This window comes from Aethina tumida, chromosome 2, assembly GCF_024364675.1.
Source record: "Aethina tumida isolate Nest 87 chromosome 2, icAetTumi1.1, whole genome shotgun sequence".
In the NCBI taxonomy this organism is placed as follows: domain Eukaryota; kingdom Metazoa; phylum Arthropoda; class Insecta; order Coleoptera; family Nitidulidae; genus Aethina; species Aethina tumida.
The window spans coordinates 321032-346108 of record NC_065436.1 but is presented as its reverse complement, the minus strand read 5'-3'; the positions used below and the strand labels follow the sequence as shown (position 1 = coordinate 346108).

At 35.4% G+C, this 25077-nt stretch overlaps 4 protein-coding genes across 11 annotated transcripts in view; 2 read left to right on the top strand and 2 right to left on the bottom strand.

Moving 5' to 3' along the window:
* The window catches only part of LOC109599299 (sex peptide receptor), an 87731-nt gene extending 85433 nt beyond the window's left edge, over positions 1-2298 (bottom strand). The window contains exon 1 of the mRNA XM_049963746.1: positions 1374-2298. The gene's annotated coding sequence lies outside the window, so the exon portion shown is untranslated. The remainder of the gene's footprint in view (positions 1-1373) is intronic.
* Positions 771-4418, top strand: LOC109600411 (putative uncharacterized protein DDB_G0282133). The gene is made up of 3 exons (XM_020016562.2): positions 771-844; positions 2272-3501; positions 3674-4418. The coding sequence occupies exons 1-3, from the start codon at positions 839-841 to the stop codon at positions 4337-4339; spliced, it is 1902 nt and encodes a 633-aa protein (XP_019872121.2). The 5' UTR covers positions 771-838; the 3' UTR covers positions 4340-4418.
* A 529-nt stretch (positions 4419-4947) lies between these two features.
* LOC109600407 (lysophosphatidylserine lipase ABHD12) lies at positions 4948-13736 on the top strand. 6 transcript variants are annotated; one of them, XM_049963099.1, is made up of 9 exons: positions 4962-5096; positions 5531-5612; positions 6346-6452; positions 11804-11922; positions 12248-12535; positions 12593-12840; positions 12893-13054; positions 13113-13240; positions 13306-13736. In XM_049963099.1, the coding sequence occupies exons 3-9, from the start codon at positions 6355-6357 to the stop codon at positions 13364-13366; spliced, it is 1104 nt and encodes a 367-aa protein (XP_049819056.1). In that variant the 5' UTR covers positions 4962-5096; positions 5531-5612; positions 6346-6354; the 3' UTR covers positions 13367-13736. The 6 variants fall into 6 exon arrangements, with proteins under 6 accessions (XP_019872117.1, XP_049819056.1, XP_019872116.1 ...); XM_020016558.2 differs by lacking the exon at positions 6346-6452 and having other exon boundaries at positions 4948-5096; XM_020016557.2 differs by lacking the exons at positions 4962-5096; positions 5531-5612 and having other exon boundaries at positions 5900-6452.
* Positions 13737-14100: 364 nt separating this feature from the next.
* Positions 14101-23982, bottom strand: LOC109600424 (activating transcription factor 7-interacting protein 1). 3 transcript variants are annotated; one of them, XM_049963650.1, is made up of 6 exons: positions 23783-23982; positions 19138-19293; positions 16201-17118; positions 15573-16141; positions 14946-15492; positions 14101-14874 (listed from the first exon to the last, which is right to left on the bottom strand). In XM_049963650.1, the coding sequence occupies exons 2-6, from the start codon at positions 19286-19288 to the stop codon at positions 14414-14416; spliced, it is 2646 nt and encodes an 881-aa protein (XP_049819607.1). In that variant the 5' UTR covers positions 19289-19293; positions 23783-23982; the 3' UTR covers positions 14101-14413. The 3 variants fall into 3 exon arrangements, with proteins under 3 accessions (XP_049819607.1, XP_049819606.1, XP_049819608.1); XM_049963649.1 differs by lacking the exons at positions 19138-19293; positions 23783-23982 and adding exons at positions 17619-17766; positions 17826-18043; XM_049963651.1 differs by lacking the exon at positions 23783-23982 and having other exon boundaries at positions 19138-19594.
* Positions 23983-25077: the final 1095 nt, after the last annotated feature.

The window sequence follows — 25077 nt, the reverse complement described above, 5'->3', positions numbered from 1 at the left end:
TATCTCAAATACTAAACGAATACGTTAAATTATTCGTTAAAAAAGGTAACTTTTAATTACTTCTATTATCAATATTTTCCAGACATCCACAGTTACATTTGTACTTTTTCAGCCTTAATCAATTAAAAATGAAAACAGGTAAATGGGATGGAATTTAAACATCAAAAGTCTGGACGTCTTTTGTGACTTTAATTAAAGAGTATTTCTTGAGAAAAAGAAAACGTCACCGTTCTAAATTCGGAGCACTTTAACATTTTAATTAGAGGATTTAAGAGTATTTATTGAGGATGTATTCAAACTTTAGATTATTCCAAATGAAATATTAATCAAAATTCGAGATATCCGACGTCATATTGCCGATTACGGATTAATTAAAATGGAATCGAGTGGACAATAAATAGTTCGTCGTTTCTGTGAAAGAATCTATCTGTGGAACTGATCAAAAGGGAATCCAATTAGTCTTTAGATAATTAATAATTGAGTTTTATTAAAAGGGATTCCTGAATGATCAATTATTGGAATTTGCTATTTTTATTACTACGAAGGGCGTTCAGAAATTTTATAAATGATCCGACACAACACAGATGTGATCTGAAATAAATATTGTGTCATTGTTATTGATTTGTATTATTGTATTGTAATCGTTATTTTCGGTAAGAATTTCGTTATATAGTAATAAACATTTCTGGGTCACAATCGACACCACATAACACAATGGTGAGTCCAGACCGCGTCACGTATAGGAAAATCATTTTCAGAATACCAATTAAACAATAAGATATTATATAAATTCCAAATTGGCCTTTGGTCATACTCAGTTGTTCGTTGGCACTTCAGAATGAAGGTAAGAGTGATTTTACTTTCAGATTGATTAACCTTGCGTAAAACGATTAGAGAATACTAAAAAGGACTAAGCTGAAAGGACCATGTATGTGTGTGTGTGTGTCTGTGTGTGTGTGTACGTTTGATGTGCGAATTGTAAAGGAGTCATGAGGAAGTGTGTGAATCATTAATGCTTTATAGATGTCTACCTTAGTTAAATTCACATCCGATAATAATTTGAAACAGCTTAATCTTAAAATGAGAGACTTAATTCAAATTAATTTAAACTTAATAAAGTCTTCATAAAATTCTACGTTAAAATCACATAAATCACAGTGGGAGGAAATGTGAAACACCTCAAAACATTTTCACAATGATCAGTGCAGTGGAAAACAGGAAATTATTTGTAATAGCTATAAAAAATAAAAGAAGTAAAATCGCTGGATTGGTTGAAAACGTGTTAGAAATTCCTTCCTAATAAAAGTGCAATAAGTGAAATAACTATTGGAATCCAACTACAGAAACGAGTAAAGAATACGAAAATCATTTACCTTCAATTTCTCACACAATTTTATCAGTGGCTTCTTTAAAATTGTCAAACGAATTCTTTTGTGGTTTATCTTGACACACTTCATGTATTTTCACTTTTGATTTGCTTTATGCGTTACTTTTTCGCTTAATTTCACATTAATGAAACTAAAAATTAGCAGATAACAGAGAATAATAATGGCAAATTAGCTGTTTTACATATTCAAACATTTGCTTTGAGAACAATTTGCTAAAATTTACACTAAATTGTTAAAAATGTAAAAATGAAATAAAAAGTAACACGACTACAAAGAGAACAATTATATTTTGCATATTCCCACACCTAACAATTAATTTAAACGTATTAACTATATAATTCTATGTATTAATACAAAAGTTTAATAATCAAAATTTATATAGTACAATAGATCCTGATAAAAGTAAAATAAAAAAATTGAATTGAATTAATATTGGAAATATAAATCCTCAACAGGAAATATTATTAACTGATTGATATAATCTTTGGACAATCCATAATTTAACACATGTCCGCTAATAAATACGACATTTGATTATTCATAAACAAAGTCAAATATACAAATCTGATAAGAATACATTATCGCTTGGCAAACTAATCCTACGTTTAATTGCGATGAATATTGATCAGTGAAAATTGGTATTCAATTGCCTCCGGTCGGGCAAATCGACTCAAATTAGTTGTTTTCGATAGATCCAAGTATGTGTGTGCTGGAAACAGTCCGGACTGAATTAAGACAATGCGGACGGTGTGGAATAAAGGAAACTTTAAACGTGACCCATATTCATTTAACTCCCTACTCAATTTATCTCTTCACTGTGTCTCGGCTGCGTTTGCTCGCTTACCTCGGTTTATTTTATTAAAAAACACAAGGTGGCTTTCAGGTCATTCACGGTATATTATTACTTATGGTACCAGTGGTGTTGGGGGAGTACCAGTCACCACATTCATGGAAAGCGTCAATTGTGCCATCCATTCAAACCAGTTTACAGCTGAAGAAAGAAAAGCTCATTGCAGCCCTCAAACAAGCGCAACACATTTTCGGGCCGGTACCACACACGGTGTACGGACCCCCACCAGCAACTAAGAACATTGAAACATTGGACGTTCAAACTTCAACACGGTATAATCCGACAAAGTATAGACAAACACAAGTTCCTGCCACCTCTTATGGAGTACCAGTTGGTAACAATTTCAGGGGCGTCCCATCGAACAACAATGGGCCACAGTTTGTTTATGGTACTCCAGATAAGGTTAATTCTGAAAGTATTCAACCGGATACTAGCTATGGTGCTCCAAATTTAAGTAAACAGAATCTGCCGGTGTTTGAGGCTGAAAACTTCAACAAGAACTCCATCGACACGACCAACGGAGATAACCTAAATACTAACAGAGTCAACGTTAATGTTAACATTCCCAATAATATTAATCCAACGATTACTTTCAATGGTCAAATTCCAAACAGACCAAACACAGAAAATCCCTCTTTTAATTTTAATCCAAGCACTTCAAGGCCACAAAACTCCAACCCTAACTGTAACTTTAATGGACCCTGCACACAAACGCCACAAACCACTAATTGTAACTTCAATCCATGCGCACAGAATCCGACAGTTACTTTCAATAGTGCCTCAACACCAAGACCCCAAAATCCATCATTCAACTTCAATGGTCAAGTTACACCAAGACCTCAAAGTCCCCCAGTTTTCAATAGTGCAAACACGCCCAATTTCGGGAATCCCCAAAACGGATTCGATGACTACGACGTTCCCGTAGTAACCGGCACTCCTGGTGAAGAAGAATCAAACACCGACGGTAATGTGTCTCAGGAAACAACCACACAGCAGTACACCACAGACAATAATGATCAAGATAATCAAGTTAATCCTAGCATAAGACCAAACACTGATTTTGGTGATCAAACCAATGTCGGTGGTTTTAATTCAAATGATGGTCAAAATGTTAACAATGTTAATGATAATAATAATGGATTTTATATTCCGCCTTCCACTCCTTCAACTACTGTCAGACCAGTACTCAGAAGAAGGAAGAAGCCTACAAGGAAACCAACTACTACCACCACAACTGAGGCACCCGCAGAAGAAGGCGATGAAGTAAGTTTTATAAATAATTAATCAACATTTCATTATTTTACATTATACACATTTAAAAAAATTGTTAAAAAACGTGGAACGATTTTAGAGATAAAGTTTGAAGAATCTTTGCTTAACTTTTATAATATCACTTACAAATATACAAAAATTACTTACCCCAATTCATCTTCAGGAAGGAGCTGAAAGTGATGACGACGAGCAGAACCTGAACAGGCCAAATATTGCCATCGCGAACGCCTTTGCCGGACTCTACGTGCCCACATCGACCGGCGGATTCCGCCGAGTGGCGGCTAAGAAACCCAAAAACAATAACCCAACTGCTGCGGACGGCACATCGCTAAATCCTGCTGTGGCGTCTCTTCCCCAAGCTGGCTCGATACCGGTCGCAAGTTCGGTGCCCGTGGCGTCAACCGTTCCAATTGCGGCTTCAGTTCCTGTGGCTCTGCCATATGCCGCTTCCGTACCGGTTGCGACGTCCGTGCACGGGTCAGTACCAATAGCGCAGATTCCTTACGCAGCTTCGTTGCCATACCAAACGGTGCAGTATGGTGCACCTGTTACCGGAGTGCAGTATAGTGCACCTGTTACCGGGGTGCAATACGGTCTTCCGATCGCAAACGCCTTGAGTCACGGCGGTGCAGTCCAGTATGCGGCGTCGGTACCGGTTGCGACGCAAGACGCCGATTGTAATGAGCAGTACGCTACCGCGTATCAGTTGCAGCAGACTCATCAGCAGGGGTATCAATTGCAGCAGACTCATCAGCCGGGGTATCAGTTACAGCAGACTCATCAGTCGGGGTATAGTTTGAATGGACAGCAAGCGGAGCTGTGGAAGTAAACGTGGTCTAGATTCCTATTTATAATTAAATGAGAAAAGATATTTTTTGTATTGTTGATATAAAATGTGATTAAAAATTTTCGTTGTTTTATTATTTTTTATGTGACTAGGACTGAATATATAATTATATTTATACCGCGTAAATTTATTATACTTGAGATATAGAATATTAAAATCCAACCAAGAAGGTGTCCGCCGATGTGACCAATTGTCTGTATATGCCAGAATAAGCGTAATTATTTTTTTTTTTTTGATAGTCGGTTTTTAATTTAACATTTAAATTACTTGGAAGTTAAAACATAGCTTATATTTTACCTTTTCTTTAATCTTTCACGTGTTCTTTAGTTTGAGGTGTTTAAACAATTATTATAGTCATGTGATATGTCCAAAATATCAAATTTCCCAAATGAATAACAGGAGAAATGACTCTTAACAAATTATTAATATAAATAACCCTCAAATTGCGGCGTCACATAAAAAACCCGCGCGTCATAGACGGCCAACGTAACAACTACTTGTTTATGTTTGTGCAATCCGGGTTGCCTAAATTTAATACAAAATGACAGAAGAAGAAAAGTTGGTAGTACTGATTTTAAAATCATCTCTGAGTGACGTTTATGTGTGTTTCAAATAAGTTCGTAAAGCAATTCTAAATATGTGATAAAATATAGTTAATTAAAACCAAAAAATTGCAGTTTGCCAATATTTATTTCATGTGTTATTGTTATAATCGAATTATTATTTGTTAATATATTTGGTGAGTAAATTTTTAATTATTTAGGTTATGTTTACATTTTTAAACTAATTTAAGTTTAATTTAATTTAAAATTTTATCGAAATTTAAAAGATTTATGTTAATAAATGTTCATATTAGTTATATGTTTTTATTCTATAACTTAAAAGTTGTAAAATGGTATATATTTTCTTGATTTGCAGAAAAAGGTCAAAGTCTAATTCGTGGCGAATTATCACATTATTTACTAAAATATTTACGTAAATAACTGCAAATACTTTAAAATTTTATCTATTGCAAAACGGAATTTCCAACATATCACTTATAATTTAATTAAATACGTTTTCCTACAATTAGACTGATTAAATCAACAATCTTATTTGATTTCTTTATGTTAATATGAGATGACTAACATTATACAATGGCATTGTTAAGTAACATCATAAAATTTGTTGCAGGTTATTGTATATGAAGTGAAGCACTTAATATACTGTGATTGAATAATATGCTTTGGATTCCTAAGAGAAGATTTATTCGAAGGTATGTTTCCATTAATATAATATCACCCAAATAATATATAATTTGAAATATAATATATATAATAATTTAAATAATTATGAAACTATTGATTTACACAAGTATAAGTACATATGTACTGTGGATTATTAAGTAAATATTTAATGTAATCGCAATTTGTCAATGTAATTGTTTGTGTGTAAATAGTAAATGTGATAGTTTTTTAATATCTTACTATTTTTAGCGTGTCATATAATTATAATTGTTACAAACTATTGTTTTTATAAAATTAATTTGATTGGAAAAAAATTATAATTTGAGTATGAATACCAAATTCGATAATATATACTAAATATATGTATGTTTTCGTAATGTTAATAGCAGGGGCATAATTTTTATTTAGCGTGCGTAATTGACGAATTATATTTATTTTTTTACCAAGAATTGTCTCAGGAAACGCATAATTTTCATTTTAAGTGGTCGTTAGGGTGTTTTATGAACGTCAATTCGCCAATACATTGTTTACAATGATAAAAAGATATTTGTTTATGCACGATAACACATGAGACGTAATAGGAATATAATTGGAAATGGGCATTTTACGATATCTCTTCAAATGTTGCCAAACACGTGGAACTATAATTTAAATCCTTGATGCAAATTACCCCATTTTCAGCATTGGTTAAACTCCCTCATTTCATCTTCATATTTGCACATTAAATGTAATTTTTTGTTTTCTTTTTCTGTTTGTTTTTAGTTACTGAAAATGTCTGAGTTTAGTGAAACTGTTCACAATTTGATTATTAACGTTCTGGTCGGATTGATTGTGCCAGGACTGTCGTGGCTACTCTATCTTGCGGATCTGTAAGTAGCATGTTTTATTTTTGCTTCTAAACGACATTGAATAATTCGGAATTATTCATAGTGTTGGGACGAAATTGTATTAATATGGCAGTGGAGTTTTAGATCCATGAAATTAATTACAGTTTATTCATTAGCCTTTTAGTGATTTACCATTTGAAAGTCAAATGTTATGAAAGAAGAATATGAAATACCATTAATTTGAGTTTTATGACCAACAATACTACTACTAAACAATAATAATTTATTATGCAAGTATTTAATTTCTTAATATAATCAGAACTAATAACTGTCTACCATAAAATATCTGTGGATGTTTCTGTTTTAAAATGCATGTGGTGGGCAAATAATTACAATTTTTATTGCAGTATAAAATAATACAATCGAATACATAATTAGCATTTCGCTAAATGTTTTTTCAACGAGTAAACACAAATTTGATCGGTAAAATTACATATTTTTTCATTTTTTCTTGTAAGAATTCATTTGACACTTCCGCCTGTAAATATATATTTGATTATCTACAGAAGTCCACAATCACTGGTTTTAGTATCCGCATAAAATTCTTGTCAAAACAATTTGAAAAAATAATTGGATAATTTGTATTATTATTAAAAAAATGCCTTGAATTGTAATGCATTAGTTATGTTTAAAATTAATCAGGAATAACGGTAATTGTATTATTTAATCGGATTTAAATCGAACTCAACATGTTGCCATTAATTATTGTATAACATGCAATGGTGGTAATTGATACTAATAAGACCACTAATGTCACATTAAATGAACAAATAGGAAACTTGGTTGTAAGACATTTTTTCCTAATTATTATTGTTAACGTTTGTGTTGAACACATTAATGAAAAAAATGGCAAGTAAAACATTCGTTTGCTCTTAACATATTTTATCAAATATTGTTTTGTTGTGCATATAACATTTAATATCCGTAACATACATTATGCACTCATTAAAGTTTTTATGTATTTGTCCACAAAAGTAAAATTAAAAGTACATGAAATAGAGAATATTTTTTAATAATCTCTATATTTGGAACTTATTTAAATAAGTAATAAAATGTTATTTAATATTTGCAAATTTTACCGTTGTTTAAATAGTGACATAAAGAACATATAATTGCATTTTGCACTTAATTTAAATTATTACGTTAAACATTGTTTTTCTGGGTAAATCACACAGTTATAGTTATAGTTTAGGAAAAAAAAACATGTTTACAAGACTGAAAATTAATTAGTTCGTTATAAACACATTAAGGTTTCGACGACGCGTTGTCCCGACGTCATACTTAAGTGGCATTTTGAAAAGTTAGAAAAGCGCGCGACGAACTGTAATGCGATGTAATCAGTGAACGTCCGTAGACGCCAAAACCGCGGTGCACCGGACGTGCGGATCGGTTCCTTTCAGTTAAGTGGTTAAGTTGGAACGATGTCGATGAAAAAGCCGGACAGGGTTTCGAACGGGGGAAAGAAGCTGAAGTACGGGCTGATCGTTGACGAGGAGTTGGGGAGTTGCTCACCTGTTTGGAGGAGGCGGTTGTGTTGGAAGTAAGGAGTTGGCGGTGAACGGGATTATTTATTCATTTACACGTTTTCTGTTTTTATCAGTCCCCGACATTAGCTTAAGTAAGTGATAATTGTGGGTTTTTGCATCGACGCCCGTTTTTATGTTGACTCAAGATTTCAATATGCATTGGACTAAAACAAAAGCTCATTAAAGTTGGCGATAAAATTGTATAAGTATCCTGTTACATGTGTATTTGTGCTTATCTATATCAAATGTTCAAATACGAAAAATTTTTTAAATTGATGAAATGGCAGAATTCAATAAATTTTTGTTCCGTCTGCGAATTATATAATCGTTAAAATAATATAAAATCTTGAAGAAAAGGGAGTAAATATAAAAAATATGTCTAATTAATAAACCGCCAGTTTATGTAGATGATGGTGCATATTTTATGTTCTTGTACTTTCAATTACAATTTGCATAGATTTTAAAATAATTCGAAGGTTACTTTTACACCTCTAGTATGTTAAACAATAGAAATTATGCGTTATTGTTTGGATTTTTGTTGACCAAAAAAAGCAGGTCTCATTGAGCCAAAATTTCCAACGTTTTCAATCAAAAATGTTGTCTTACGTGTAAAACAAAATGATTAAATTGAATGGTCGAAAGGATCGTTTGTTCTCTTTGGTCCGATGCATCCGGACATTTTTGCCCCGGCAACGCCGGACACGTCGGTTACGTGAGCGAAAAATCATCCGATACGAGATCGTACGATGGTGGAACAAATGGTAACAGTTGCGTGAAAGGTGCCGATACAACAGTACCATGCTCGGCGGCGGCGGCGACGTGTCCAAAATGCTGCAGGAAAAGAAGACGTGCTGCAGCAAATTCAAATACGATCTTATTTGGGACGAGGAAAAGGGGAAGAGGTGTTTGCTCACTAAACGACTCGCCTGGAAGTGAGTTTTCAACAGTTATTTTTCCTTTTATTTATGCATGTCTTGATATTCTAAACAGTTTTATGGGTAAGTTGTGTTTTTTAGTTGAAAAATTATTTACTTCAAAATATTCCATCACTTAAAAAATGAAAAAATATCTGAATGTTAAGGGGTTTAAAAGATATTTTTTGACAAAATTTGGAGACTCAAAATGAAAAAGTTTTTAATATCTTTTACTTCTAAGAAATAGAAAAAAATTGTCATGATTAATTTTTACTTTTACTATTGAAAAAAAAAAGAATTAAATCGAAAACAGATAAAAAACTAAATATTTGACTGAATTATTTTATTTGATGATACAATAAAAAACCTTTCATATTGTAATTTAAGATCAATTTTACGACCTATATATTTTTGTTAACGTACAACATAAAAAACTATCTAAACCATAATTTTTATCTATATTTTAAATTTTTAATTATTGTTCTTATTGTATAAGAGTGTAATTAATTTTTCATTACCAATTAAACGAGTTTAATTTATTTCATTTAATCATAATAACTTTATCAAAATTTTATTATTCGTAATGAATTAAAAAAAATAGGTTTGTGTACGTAATTAACGTGTAATTGAGTATTTTCCAGTCACTTTTTAAGAATCATTAATAGTTTGTTACCATGTTTTCGAATGGTTAGTTTGAATAATTCAAAAGCTTAATTGTAAAACTGTATTTTTATTGAAAGAATATGTTATTTGAATATTTTAAAAGTTAATTGTAAAAGTCACGCTTTAATATTTAAATACTATTGTTTTTTGTTTTCATTCAGCCACTACATAAAAGTATACTTATTTAAATGGATTTATGATAAACTCAAATACGTATGCACAACTTTTTGTGGGAACAAAAACGTCACTGACGTTAGTAGTTTTAAAAATGTATTGGAAACTATACAGATTAATTAACGAAAAAACGCAAAAAAGCAATAATTAACAACTTAAATAAGTAAAAACATAGATAAACATTTTTAATGAATAACAGAAGGTTTTCAGCAAACTTTTATCAACGGTTAACGCTAAAAAGACATACTTAGGGTTAAGTAATTACTGAGAAACGTTCAGGTCTTAATGAGTTTTATTTCTTACATAATAACTGCCATATAAATTTTGAACGCAGCTAAAAAATGTTAATTTAATTCTGAAAACATGTAAAGTGTAGTTTAGGACATAATAATTTTTGTGGACAAACAATTATTTCAGGATTATATTTTTAGTAAATTTGGAGGCAACATAAATGTTCAAAAGAGAATTAAATTATTCATTTGAATGTACTACACAATAATCAAGGAAACGAAATAAAAATATCACTTATGTTTATGAAATTGTGAATTTCAATTTTGGACTAATTTTACCCAAAACTAACATTGCTTTCACCAAACCCATTACATAAGCCAAAACCGGGTGCCACAATTAGTGAAAAACCACCAAACAAGAAGTAATAAAAAAATCCGACAAGTGTCGTTTCTCCAAGCAGCGGTCCCCGTCCCCGATGACTCATTCCATTCATGCGTCGGCCCGGCCGGGGATTCTCCTCTACGTGCACACGTCGCCGTACGAATTAGCGCGCCTTCGCCTCGCAGACTCACCGGGTGTTGCGTACGGAGAAATGCAACCTGGCGACCGTCCGACAAACACCTCGTATACATAACACTGCCAACCGTTTAGCGAGTAGTGCGTTCCGTTTGGTCGGGGGCTCCTTTCCCCGCACTGTTGGACTCGTTCGTTGCGAATATGGTGCACGTTTGTTGTTGGGGTTGGCGGGGCCGTAACGGGAAGGGCGCCTACAAGCCGGGCGTGCACGTGGAGGACGGCGACAAGGGCCGGAAGTCGACGTTCAGAAGGAGCTTGTGCTTGAAGTGAGTTCAGTCCTATTTAGCTTTGCTTGAGGCGACGGTGATACAACACCCGGTCTAATTATACGGTTCGTCCATGGCCTTAAAATTTTTGCGATGTCTTAAAATACACGGCGGTTTTTTGCCTTTTGTTAGTTTGGCACCTGACCATACTTATTAATCTAATTCCTTTAACGCAGCCATGTGCTAAATACATAATTCCCCATTTGAATTGCGGACCTTTTATTGTTTAAAATTCATTGGTTTTGGGGGAATTGAATTGAACCAAACATGTTTAAAAACATGCCAAATATTGATCATTTATTTTAGCGCATGTTCTGTCCCCAATTAATTATACACGTAACAATACACATCAAAATCAATGCGTAAATAGTTGAATTGTTAGGTAATTTATACGTGGGTTTTTTTCTCTTATATTTTTAGCGACTCGATCCAGAGCAAATGCATTTAAAAATAGCGATACACAATGTAATTTTTGTCATAACGGTCACTTTTCTAACTGATTCCGTATCCTTCAAAACACACTACCCTTGGAACTGGATGCAGCTGCCCCATTTCATCCCAGCCCTCTAAGTCAGTCTCCGTCAGTCAGTCGTTAAGAAGACTGAAAGTACAAAATTGTATCAATTTAACATACTAATTCCATGAATAATACTAAAACTACATATTTTCTTAATGATAATTATCTATTATTGAATGAATACTTCTTTAAGAATTGTCTGATTAATCAAATTAAATCACTACAAATTAGAAATTTTGAAAATTTCAACACTCATTTAATTAATTTATTAACTATTGCATAATAAAAAAACCATATTTTAATATTACGTAGAGGAAAAAATAACAACATCATTATGTAAACAATATCGTACGATCCAGTGGGATTTTTTGGAAATGGTTTATCACATTACAAACATTCATAGCTGTGTATGTTGATGGTGCATTTATTTGTTTTGCGGTTAACTTGACAACAAATCTTGTTTCAGGGTTACATTCGCAACGTTCCAGTTAATATTAGCAATATTCCTGATCATCTTCATCGTAATTCCATTGATATATAAATTCAGTTATTCGCTGCAACGCGCCGCCGTCTTCCTCAACTTCAGTAAGTCCACATTTATGTTTGTTTTTACGTAATGCATTATGAAATTTATTTACACGCATATTTGTTGTTTGTTTACACTAAAACTGTATCCGTAATTTTACAACAAGTTACGTGCTTGTGTACAGATTATAGATGTTAACGTAATTGTACGTATTTATCAATTAAGGAACAACTATTGCTTCCTTTGTGACTATTGTCACGATCTGATGAGAGCCGCAAATTATCCAGACACGTGCCAATGAACTTGTGTCAATGCACAATACAAAGGCTCTTTAAGCTTCCTGACTTGTGAATTAATTTCTTGACACATGGGTTTGTTCTTTAGGAAACATTCCGGGCAATGCGGACTACCAGGACCCCTCCAAGTACGGTTTGTTTGGGGCCCGTAACTTGTATGTCACCACCGACGAGAAGGTGAAGCTGGGCGTGTGGCACATCCTGCCCGAAAACGAAGCCAACGATACGTCGCAGGACTTCGACCAGGCGCTGGTTAATGCTGAAAACGTTTTGCTGTACAACCACGGGAACGGGGGTTGTAGACTTACAGATCACAGGGTGCAACTGTACAAGGTTTTGCGAAAGCAGTTCCATGTCATTGCTTTCGACTACCGAAGTAATTACTGTCAATGAAAAATACGAAACGATACTCTATATTTAAATAAATTTTTAGACTATGGAGACTCATCAGAAGAAGAGTTGACGGAAGATGGTGTAGTGAGAGATGTGATGTTTATGATTAAATGGATCAAATCAAAGACTAAGGGTCACGTTTTCGTTTGGGGCCATTCTTTGGGCACCAGTTTGTCCACGCACGCACTAGCCAGGTTGCAAACTCAGGGAATCACTGTTACAGGATTGATTTTGGAAAGTCCTTTTAATAATATGAAAGAAGAAATTAGCGAGTTTCCGTTGGCCAGTGTAAGAACAATAGTTTTGTCTTTTTATTGTTATTAAACGGTATTTTTTATAGTGGTTCCGCGGTTTACCGTGGTTCTCGTTCACGGTGATTGAACCGATGCAACAAAATAACTTTGTCTTTAAAACGGACGTTCACATTTGCCACGTGGATTTGCCCGTTATCATTTTGCACGCAGAAGATGACAGAGTTGTTCCATACAAACTAGGTTACAAGGTAATGTCCACTAACATAAAAATGTGCGTTGTAATATATATTTTTATTTAAAATTTAGTTATACAGAGCTGCAAAACAATGCAAATCTGAAAGGGTGGGATCTATAGAGTTTCATACTTTTGAAGCTAAGCGAAACTATGGACACAAATACATCTATAAAGATGAAGACCTAAGTGATATTATAGGGTAAGAAGAAACAATTTATATAATCTATCATTATATATGTTAACGATTTATTTTTGTGGTTGTAGCGGCTTTGTTAAAAAAGCCATATCAGAAACTACCAGAAAAAACCTCAATAACGTCGACTAATACATATCAAAACTATTTTTAGTACTATTTCTAAGTAGGCAATTATTTAATTTATTTTGTTTATTATATATGTGATCAATTATTTAACTTTTAAATGTTTCTTAAACAATTCCTTTTTATTCTGGTCAATATTTATTAGTTTATTAGCCATAGTAAAAAACAATGTGATTTATGTGAGTGTGTTATAAAATGATCATGCTGTGATGACGATTCTCTTAGACATGGAATGTAAAAAAGTATTATTATGTGGCTGAAATATTATTGTTGGCCATTTATTATGTGACAGTCAAAATTTAAAAGGGTATTAAGTATTTTAAACGATATACGTTGATCAAATGAAAATTTCGTAGCAAATAAATAATTTTTTTAATGAGCTGTGCATTATTACCTTTCATTTCGTCTAATATTTTATGTTTTTCATTGAAAAGGGAAAAAAATTTTCAATGATAACGTCCTTTTAGTAATAAATATTTGAAAAACTGTGTCGACCTTGGATAATTTGTTACGTATAGAAATTTATTTTTAATAGTAACCTTCAATATTTTTAATCTATTCTCATTAAAAAATATTAAAAATAACTAAAAATTAGTGCTGTGTAGGTTGTTTGGATTTGGTGTAATCTGGGTTGCCTATAACCACACAACATTGATGCGTCCGTTCAAACGCCAAGTTTAGGGTTAACGTTAAATAATTGTTTTCGGGAGTTCCGCAACGAATAAAACCAATAGAAATCGTAAGTTTTCCTTATTTTCTTTAATATAAGTAAATATAAATTAAAAAAATCGTCCTTAATTAAACTTAACATAAACAACGCTCGAGATATTCACAATATTTACAAGGAAATTCCTCGGGATCACTGAACGCCCTTATTCTTTCTTTTACGCATTGCATAGTAATATTTGTTGTCGTCGGTGAATTGAGTCAGTGCACACGCCGTCGAAAGTGCCAGAGATTTGTCGCTGTCCACTCTTTAGACAAGTAAATGTAAATTAAAAAGTTGTCCTTAATTAAACTTAACATAATCAACGCTCGAGATGTACACAATGTTTACAAGGAAATCTCCTCAGGATCACTGAACGCCCCTATTCTTTTATGCACATCCACCGGCCGCACCGCGAAGTAATATTTGTTCTTGTCGGCGAACTGAGTCAGTGTACACGCCATCGGTAGCGCCAGGGCTTTGACGTCGCCGACCCTCCGCCACATATCCGTGGTCGGGGTGCCGCTGGTTTCTTGGTACGCGTACAATTGATAGCTGGCTATCGTTTCGTAGTTGTCCAGGGGATAGGGCATCTTCCACTGCAGAATGATGCCAGAGTCTTTTTTCTTGATGCTGAGGTGGGGTTTTGGCGGAATTGGCTTGAGAGGATGATCTGACGTCACTCGTATAACGGGAGGAGCCGGGAGCGGGGCAGGGTGTTTCAGGACGTTACGTACTGGTTTTATTTGAACTGTGCTGGACGTCTTCGTCGGGATCATGGACACGGTGGAGCCGTTTAGGGGGGACGCTGAAAATAAATAAGAGAATTGATACAAATTAGTATTAAAGTTGGGTATTTGAATGAAAGGGAATACTAACTTAGCATGCCGTTGGTGGTGGGTTGGAAGTTAACGAAGACTGCCTTCTGAGTGCCGCCCGCCGTTGTCGTGACAAGACCCTGCGATGACGGTTGCACCACGTACATCAACTGGGGCGAATTCGCCGAAGCCACGACGCCAGGTAACGTGATGCTGCCGTTCTTGAGTTGCGTGGGTGTTAATCGCACACCCTGCGGTATCGTGGCCACGGTTCTACCCGCGGGGGACATACCCGTTTTCTGTTGATTGAGAGGAATCGTTTTCGTCTGGTTGACCGTGATTGTTTTGTTATTACCCACGTTTATGGTTTTATTTTGAGATACTGTGACGGTTTTGACTTTGTTCAGGGGCACAGATTTAGACCGGCCCTTGTTGGCACGATCGTCTTCGTCTGTGAGATCGATGACTGATGATCTGGGGGATTCTGATGATTTGCGAACGGTGACGTTGCATTTGGGCGGGGGCGTGGGCGTTTGATTTGTAACCACTCGTCGAGGCTGCAGCGCTTGAGCCAGCAGATTTGGAGAAGTTTTTGGCGTACTGTTCATCTGGAAATAGTATAATTTTTTGATAAAGAATAACAGATTTAAAATTTACTTCACAAAAAAATAGTCAAAATTATTCTTACCCTATTGAACACTTGTTGAGCAGGCTTAGGACCTCTGGTAGTTTGAGGAGTAGGATTTTTTTGTGGCGACCCGGTTGCAGACCCCGTGGATCTCCTTCTGTACCCCTCCGGATAGTTAAGTTTCACTTGGAGCCCCACAGACCGCGTGATCTTCAGAGGTACCAAAGGCTTATCGGTCCCTGTCTGCGATTTGATTTCGTTCATCAATTTCCTGTTAACGATTTCCAGGTCTCGGGCCTGTTTCGCCAGCTGCGCCACGTCTTTTCTCAACGTTTCGATGATGGCCTCGTACTTTTTCACTTTTTGATTTAGCTCTCCTACATTAGTTTTTCTGATGATTGCTTCGCAGATTTTCTGCAGGGCGAATTGTTCCAAGTCGGAACGAGTGAGTTTGGGCAGTTTTCTGTCTGACATGAATTGTGCAAATGTGGTCAAGCATTTGGGTGTTTCCTCAAATTCAGATTTCATTGATTCCGTGGACGTGGATTCGTCTAGGCGAATTTTTTTCCGTGAACTATCCGAATCCGTTGAACTTAGTGAACGTTTGATGGTTTTTAGAGGCAAATCATCTGTAAAAAATTATTTCATAATATACATTGTCAAAATAAAAAAAATTATATACTTTTACCTTCATCCTGAGACATATCTGGATTTTCGTTCTCCTTTTCCGTATCTATTTCATCCTCATCCATTTTAGTAACATCCCGATCTAGTTTTTCAGTTGTGTCCGTACTTTCCGATACATTTTCCTTCATGTCGACATCTTGATATTCATTGTCTTGTTCTTCACCTGTGTCCTTTTCCTTATGAGTTTCAACATCTGCCTCCCCCTTATCGTTTTCAATATGATGCGCCTCTTCGTCGACATGTGATTGTTCCGGTTGTTCAGCTCCGGATTCCGATACTTTGTCGCTTCCTTCCTCATTGTCAACTTTTTCTCTTGACTGGCGATCTTTGTCGTCCTCTTCCCTCGCATTCGCATCGTCTTCATCCACATCTCTAATAATGGAAATGTCTAACAGATCCCCTTCTGAATTATTGCTCTTTGAATCATTAGAGTTTTCACATTTGTCGGGTTCTTCCACCTCTTTTGTTTTACTTTCTTCATTTTTGTCCTGATCCGTGTTCTCAGTTTCATCTCTATTTATTTTTGACGATTGTTCCCCATCATCAACGTGATCATCTTTTTTATGGACAGTTTTGTCTGTAACTTCGCAATTGTCAGTCTTATTTGAGTCTTTCGTGCTTTGGTTGTCAGTCTTTTCGAGTTGTTGAGAGTTCTTTTCCCCTGTCGCACTTTTTCTGCTTAATCTCTGTTGTTTCGTATTTTTTTCAGAAGCCTTCGCTGCGGATCTAGTAACACTTTTTTTGGACGCACTTTTTTTGTTTGTTTTTTCATTTGAGATGGCGGGAATTTCGTCGTCATTGAGTAGGGACTCTTCCAGAGCTGGATCGATGTCGGGTTGGGGACAGGACGACTCGAATTTGTCCAGGATGTCATCTTCGCTTTCTTCTTTGCCGTTTGTTAGTACAGTACCATCCCTTTCTGTAACAACATGAATATTTATTGAGAGTCTTGTTAGAAGTTATTCCAATTTTAATTTCATAAAGTATTTAGTTACATTTATTTTTAAGTATTTACTACTGCAGAGTCCTTGAGCAGTATCGTTTATAATTCTTATGATTTTGCTTGTCAATTAATATTTTTGTTAATTCAAAGTTCAGAAAAAGTTTTAACAACCAATTGTAGAACACGAAAAATGTAAAGAGTAGATGTTGGTGAGTATTGGAGACTATATAAATTTAATCTTAAAGTAGAATTTTCTAATACAAACATTAATTCTATTGTTCAGTTTGGGGTCCTATTTGATTCTAATTCAGGATTTATGAGTAAATATATAAATGAAGGGATGTTAATTAAGTTCTTGGAACAATTAAATCTTTTAATTGTCTTATGTTTATGCACTTTTTATAATTATTGATGTTGACATTGAACTTATAATGAATGGCCACCTTATTGAGCCAAAAGATCATTTTGAGACTTACTTAATATTTGCCCAAATTCCCTTCTTTTTGTTTTCAGGCATAAAATATTTGGTTGAAAAGTGAAAATGTGAGGGACTATTTCGGGTTTCATTCGGGCTCGAACTTTGCTTAATTTGTACTCGATATAATTTTCCATGTCATCTTTAAGCTAAAAACAAACATTTTCGTGTAGACTTGATTTATTTTGTTACAACAATTTTGACTTACGTTAAAATGGTCTTCGCAGCAATAAAAAGAGGTTTTTGGCGATACTTCAGATATATTTCTATGGACGGCAGCAAACCATTTCTTTCTTAAAGTTATATTCGTTGGTACACTGACAAAAATTTTATTGCTATTACTTTTTGAGGTGTTCATACATTTCGGTACGAAGCACCGTTTGCGTAAGTTCATCTTACTTGATGGATTCTGGTCTGAAATCAGACATGAAATTTGAAGCTACTGACGTAATCACGAAGCTTCGTTTCCAAGGCTAACCAAGAATCTCGTATTTACTTCTCAAAATAATTTTAAATGGTTTAATACGTCTTTTACGTTTATGATTCGTTGAATAAATAGCTTCAACTTGTACACACACTTTTTATTTATATTTATAAACCTTTGGCAAAATGTTTGGCATAGTATAAAATGTTTTCAAACATGCCAGTCAATATATAAAAATATTATTAGTTATTAATAATAACAACTTACCGGAAGAATAACTGATTTTTCGTATTTCGAAACTATTTTATAAGATGTTTAGTGACAAATGATACAGGTCTGGCCGAAAAATGACATTATTTATCATTGTTTGTCTTATTAAGAATAAATTATCATTTATATTTAACTACGTCATGTTATTCAAGATGTTAATCGATATTTAACGCCCCCTGCTTCCTGAAATGTCCACAATCTTTTTATAATTGTGGTTTATACAAATTGGCTTTTTATCAGTTTTCTTTGGACCTTTAAAATGTTAATGTTTAATATTTCATTTATATTCAAAGCCTACTTATTTTAATTACAATTGAAAAGTGACATTTGTCCTTAATGTGTATATTATATTATACAAACTTGAGTTAATAGTTAAAGAATGAGGTTAAAAAACAATAACAAAGTGTATTAGAGTTGTTCAAGTTTTATACTTTTTTGACATGATAACAAGAGTTATGCAGTGGTGCCAACCTGTGCTGAAGTTTTAAGTTAATGTGGAGTATTAATATCACTTTTATATTAATTTGTTCATTTTATCCGTTTATTTGAGCGTGAAATAGAGAAAAGCAATTAAAATAAGAAGGAAAGTTTAGTAAAATGTGTGTAAAGTTGTGTGTTTTCACAAGTTGGCAGCCATGCGGGCGAAATTGTCAAAAAACACATGTTATCGAACAAACATTAAAAAATGACGATATAAAAAGCGTGGATTGCGTCCATTCCATAAGTAACAGTGGTTGGACAAAACGGAGCGACCGGTTGGTAAAAACACGCAAACACTCTTGCACAAGGTCAACGACGTATGGGCACAGTTAAAACAGTAACTTACTTTCAATTTCTTCGTCGTCGATCGGCAAGTGGAAGCTCTCCTCGTCCGAACTCCTCTCGTCGTCTTCCCGCGTCTTGTACTTGTCAAAGATCTGCAGAGTTTCCGAAACAGTCGCCATGTCCTTCTTCTGTTCGGCGCGGATCGATGTCATCACTCCTGAAAGACGGCAAAGCGAACTTTAACAATCAGGCATCGTCCGACCGAATACCGCCATGCGACGACCACCGAAAAAACATACAGATCAGCCCCGGTATAGGACGTGGCGGTGTTACGAAGTACGCGCGAATGGATCGGATGTTTGTTTTCGGAGTCCCAAAATGCGGAGTCGCGTGTTTGTCACATCTATTTGTGAAATTTCGTATGGCACCGTCGCCCCAGAGTGGCTGGTTCGATGACTAGTTCGACGTATCTAACCGCTCCGACGCGTTCCGTGCGGGGCGCATGCGCCGTGGCCCGCAGCCTTTCCCCGACACACTTTTCTAAACGTTGCTGCTTCGGCTTTTAGAAGTTACCAAACTCTCTCTCCAAACACCCCTTCAGGGCCCGCCCCCGTCCTCCATCGAGCAGAAGCCAAAACGTCCCCTTCGCATTCATTCAAATTCCCCATCAGCAAGTCCAAAATGGAAGCCCATTGAAATTTTGACCGGAATCCGAAGAGGCCGCTTGGCCTTGAGGCCCTGACAAGCTATAAATCGATTTCCCAAAACACTCCTCATCCCAAAAACCATAATTGGGCGAAATCAAAAAACCATGATTAGATGAATTGATTAAACGGCGCAACAAAAACGGAGATTGGAACGGGAATGAACGTGGTGCGGGACGCATGCGTGGCCCCCACGACCGCTGCACCAGTTCGAGAATTGAAGAGAGTCGTTTTTTACGCCCAGATTAATTTGTCCGTTTCGGTTTTGGCGTTTCACTGTGAAAGTTACGCGGCGGCTCTGCCGGAGTTTTTTCTCCGGAAACAACTTCCCTTTGCGATTAGTCATCTTTCTAATCTACTCTTATCAACAACCGTTAATTAATTAAGCTGCGGAATTCACAAGATTTACTCAATTGAAAGATAAAAATCTTAAATTAGGTACTAAATGTAGATCTACCTGTTCAAGATTAACTGTTCTAATCTTGAATTTTAATAAACAGACCTAATTGAAGTAATATTACAGCTTTTCTTAATTGGGATTTCCAAGAAACATCAAAGATCTAATTGTGAAGAATATTAATTTTCAAAGCTATTCTCAAAGGTTCATCATAACTATTATTACAATAAAATTGCTTTTCATAGACATAATTAATCTATCAATCTTTGATTCATCATCATTTTTTTAATATTCTCTTAGATTATCTTTTTGTATTGCTTTTCAAAGAGTCATATGGAATAGTTTATAAATTTTGATTATTGACTGACATTCGTACTCAAGGATTTCTGGTCTTAGCTTTGAGGTCACGAGTGTAGTGCAGGAGAGTTTACCAGGGCTGATCAGAATCTACTTCTCAACTTAATTAACTTTTAAATGTACCAGTTTGTGTTATCTAATCTTGATAATTTAGTAAAAAGAGTAGGTGAATTGCGGGAAGTATACTCACCCAAGCAACGACCGAAAACTCCCTGCTAGCCCTTAATTTTCAATAGAGAATTGAGTGGACTAATAATTGTGGGAGCGAACAAAATTCCAGTACCGGCGCGAACTCGATAACGCTGAATGCATTCCAGTCTGTTTGGCATTTAAGGTGCGTACGCATCTCCACCCCCGGGCGCCGCCTCCCTTATAATTTTGCGGTATTCTTCCAGCCATTACTGATATTGTTTCCCCCTCGTTTTATGTGGTACCATTTCTCATATTTTACATCTTCTAAACTGTTTATTTATTTTTCAAATTATCATCAAGATTTGGCAGGTACTTATGGAAATAGTAAACAACTAATAGTCAAAATTGTTGATTATTTATCTGTTACAACTAAAAATCTAATTTATTAGGAACTTGTGATCAAACACTATAAAGAAAATCATTTTAATTTAATATCTTAGTTTATTATTATATAATATAATTATACTTCTATACATATTACATAATGTAAAACATTTAAGCACCTCCGGAATGTTTGAGAAAACCTGTTTTGCTTTTTTTGTGTATAATGTTAAAGCAAATTTTTAATATTCTGTGAACCTCAAAAAATTAAGTTAATTTTGTCTATTATTTTAATTACTAATAATAATATTTATAATTGAGAGAATTGAACGTTGTCATCGTAACAGCATGAAAATATGAAACTTCCGAAAAAGAGTGTTCGTTATCTCAAGTGCTTTATGACTTGAATATGTTTTCTTATATTATGGGAAGTTCCATTTTGAGGCTTAAGTCATTGGGAAAAGTGTGATGCATATTAATAATTTCCCATTACAGTTAATACTATACATTGTTGATTAATGAAGTAAAACTATATCCTTGGAAATGTGTTACATCAATTGTCTCTTTTTATAAAGTGACGCTATCAATTCCCCACTATGCTCCTCTATGGCCAGATTACTATCTTTGTTCGAGGCAGCGTTGCGGCCATTTGGTGCCTCTCTCTTACACTCGGGGACTCAAACAATAGGTAAATCAGTCTATCTGGTTGATAAAAATGAATTTGGACATTGAAGTCATGTTCAGTGGTTTAGAGACGACCGATTAAGCTTAATCTTTTTTAAGGATTAAAGCATTAAAGTTACGGAAATTGTCAGGAAGGTAAAGGAACGTAATTTGGACACTCAAAATGTCTCATCCTTTTCTAAAATATTTCAAACATCCAAATTAGCACAGCAGGTGTCAGGTTCGAAGTAATTAAGTACCAACGACGCAAATTCCCGGTCTAAACAATCGTTAATTGATCGAAAAACAAACGATTGATGCGATCGAAAATCCAATGTTATCTACAATTCTTGCGGGTCTGCTTCGCCGAACGGAACTGTACTTTCGACTTGGCGGCTTCCCCCGTCACGCGAAACATGGACGCGCCCAAGATATTTATTTCCTCCGAGACGAGAAATCTCCACGAATCGCATCAAATTGAGCCTCCTCTTCCATCTCCTCCCAAACACAACCGACCTTTTAATTACTTGATTTTCATCAACAATCAACTTTTTTTATTGTGTCTCTGAGTGGTTATTAATGAGTTGATCAGTTTGCTCTTGATCCGCAATTATACAGTGTGGATTTTAAAATAGGGAAGTTTTGATTGCCACTTCCCTGAATTGGTGGTGCTTCATCTCGTGAGGCGGCCTCCCCCTTTCTAATGGATCGGTCTGGTCGCCTACTGATGGAAAATACCCAGATGCACCGTTCTACTTCAAACTACTTATCGGATTCCGGCCAATTTCTTTGACATGGAGTCAACTTCCATTCGAATATCTCTGTAGTTGGTCTTTAACCCTTCGACGAGTAATTTAAGGCCATTTTGGCTCATTAATTAATGTGTAAACAATATAAATATCAACCCCATAAAGTTAAAAAATGAATGTTTATTAAAAAAAACAAGTGGTCCAGTCGGCGGATGTCCCCAGAGACAACAAAAGCCCTCAATATTCCCTTGGAGGGTCCCCCCGGTTTTAAAACACGAGACCATAGTCACAGGCAACTCGACAACGTCGCCGGGCCACACCGATGCGGACAGAGGTCATGTCGCATTCGGGCGGCGCGCATGTGCCCGTCACCGCATTGTTCGCGGCGTCCTTCGTCTTGTCTAACGATTTTTTTCATCGGCTTTTTGACTGTCGCCCAGCCGCCTCTGGTCTTCCTCGGATGCCACTTGGTGCCCGCCGAAAATCGCGTGGCCTCCTCCACTGCCAGACCTGAACCCACATTCCCCCCGTGTCCCTTTGTAAACCTTGCTGCTGTTTGGTTGGTTGCGGAGAGGCAATTTTGGAAACACGCCACTGTTTACTAAAAATACATGGAGGGGAGGTGGACTCTATAAATGTATCTTTTTTCTATGACCGTTTGTTGGGTACTCATAATTTATTGATCTCTCCTCAAAATGTCAGTCACTTTTTAAGATAATTTTATTGTTTATTTACACAACTGTTTTGAAAATCAAGTTTGTCATGGTATTGATAACCAACCACATCACCTCAAGTTACCATATTTATAATTATACCATTTTGTTTTGTATACAATATTATTTGATACTGATGTAATATTAATATTGTGTAATAGATAATAATTTGTGTACTATTTATGGTAACATTATTGTCCTTCTTGTACACATTGAATTGTATACTAAGCTTCAAAACAATTAATATTGATCGATTTTAAAGCCATATTTGGAACAATATTGAAACAATTAATAAATACAAGAAAAAATAAGTAATAACTTGTTAATAAAATGTGACATAATAAAATAATATATTACAATATTAAATAGAATCCGATAGACTGCGCCAGTATTTTGGAAAGAAACTAATTAATTAACAACATAAAATATTTAATGGGGACTCAAAAAGGACGAAAAAACGTGAGTATAAATAGAATCAGTATAACCTTGAACGCATACCAACTGTTTTATTTACCCCCACCATCGAGTTCCGCCATAGCCTCCGCCTCCAAACTTCAATACTCAAATCTAACCTCAACAAATCACAACTTCCTAACCTCAATCTACTCACCTCAAAGCTGCGATTACGCAAATACGATCTCAGTTGGCGGAACGCACAATATTATACACGAATCTGTCGGGCTTTAAAAACTGGAAGACATAACGCTTATGTGCACGCGTTGCTCGCGAAACGAAGCGGACAAATGAACGCGACACGCCGCGACGTTGCCGATGCGCACGCCCGGTGGTACCCCTTTTTTAAACGCGACGGCGTCACGGAGTTTCTGATTGAGGAGTTGGAATTAGTGCGGACGGCGGGAGTTTCCGTAGAGGGGAACCTTTTGGAGAAACATAGTCACCATCTTGTTTTTGTATCGTTAACGTTCAATTATCTGGTTAATGTAATAACAACAAGTTTATCTGGATGATTCATGTGTAACTGTTTGCGATGTTGTCGCTGAAATCAAGTCAGTTACGTCAAGAACTCAAGAACGGTGAATGTCGCACAGGCCATAATGGCAAATCCATTTAGAACCTGGTCAGAGTCGTAGAATTGATCCGAGTGTCAATGAGGAGGCAGCGACGGCGCATGTCGCGAACCCGCAATTTCAATAGTGCATTTTGCTGGGACCGGGACTACGCCGTAGCTCCGACCGGAACGTCCTGGTGGAGAAAGGAGGCTACGCGACTACGTAGGGGGATTTGCGGCCAGGTCGGGTCGGCTGGTTTTGCGCGGTTGCCGTCACGGCTCCTGCTGACGCGTTCATATTTCGTCCGGCTATTTTTAGATGTTTTTTAGTTGACCTTCGTCACGGCCAACTTTTACAGTTTGCTCAAAATTGTTTTCTACTTTCAACTGTTTCACTCCTGAAGCTTTTTGTGCTTCGTTTCTTCTTTAGAGTCTGCTAATTAACCATCTCCTCCAATGCGAGTCCAAATAGTGTCTACGAATTAACATATTGTACTTACTGCATTCTATTCAATAAAACTCCATCCTACATAGATAAGGTGTCATCTTCTGATAACACATGTTTGTTGTCCCCTCCAAAAATATCGAACATTATTTTGATATGCTTCCAAAAATAGAATATCCCAAAAGAATTAAAAATAATGACTTCAATGAGGACAATGAACTCACTCACATTCTAATCTAAACAATTCTTTTAATTCCTATTACTCTATTTATTAATCTTAAAAATCAGACATTTTTTGTAAAATTGTTTTCTAAAATTCGTATTTTAGAGTTGTATTATAATCAATGAATGGTTACTAGATTATCAAGTACGAGTAACTCAAGGTCAAATGATTTGTTTAATGTTGTACTACAATTTTACAATAAAGTAATTAAAAAATACAAAAATATTA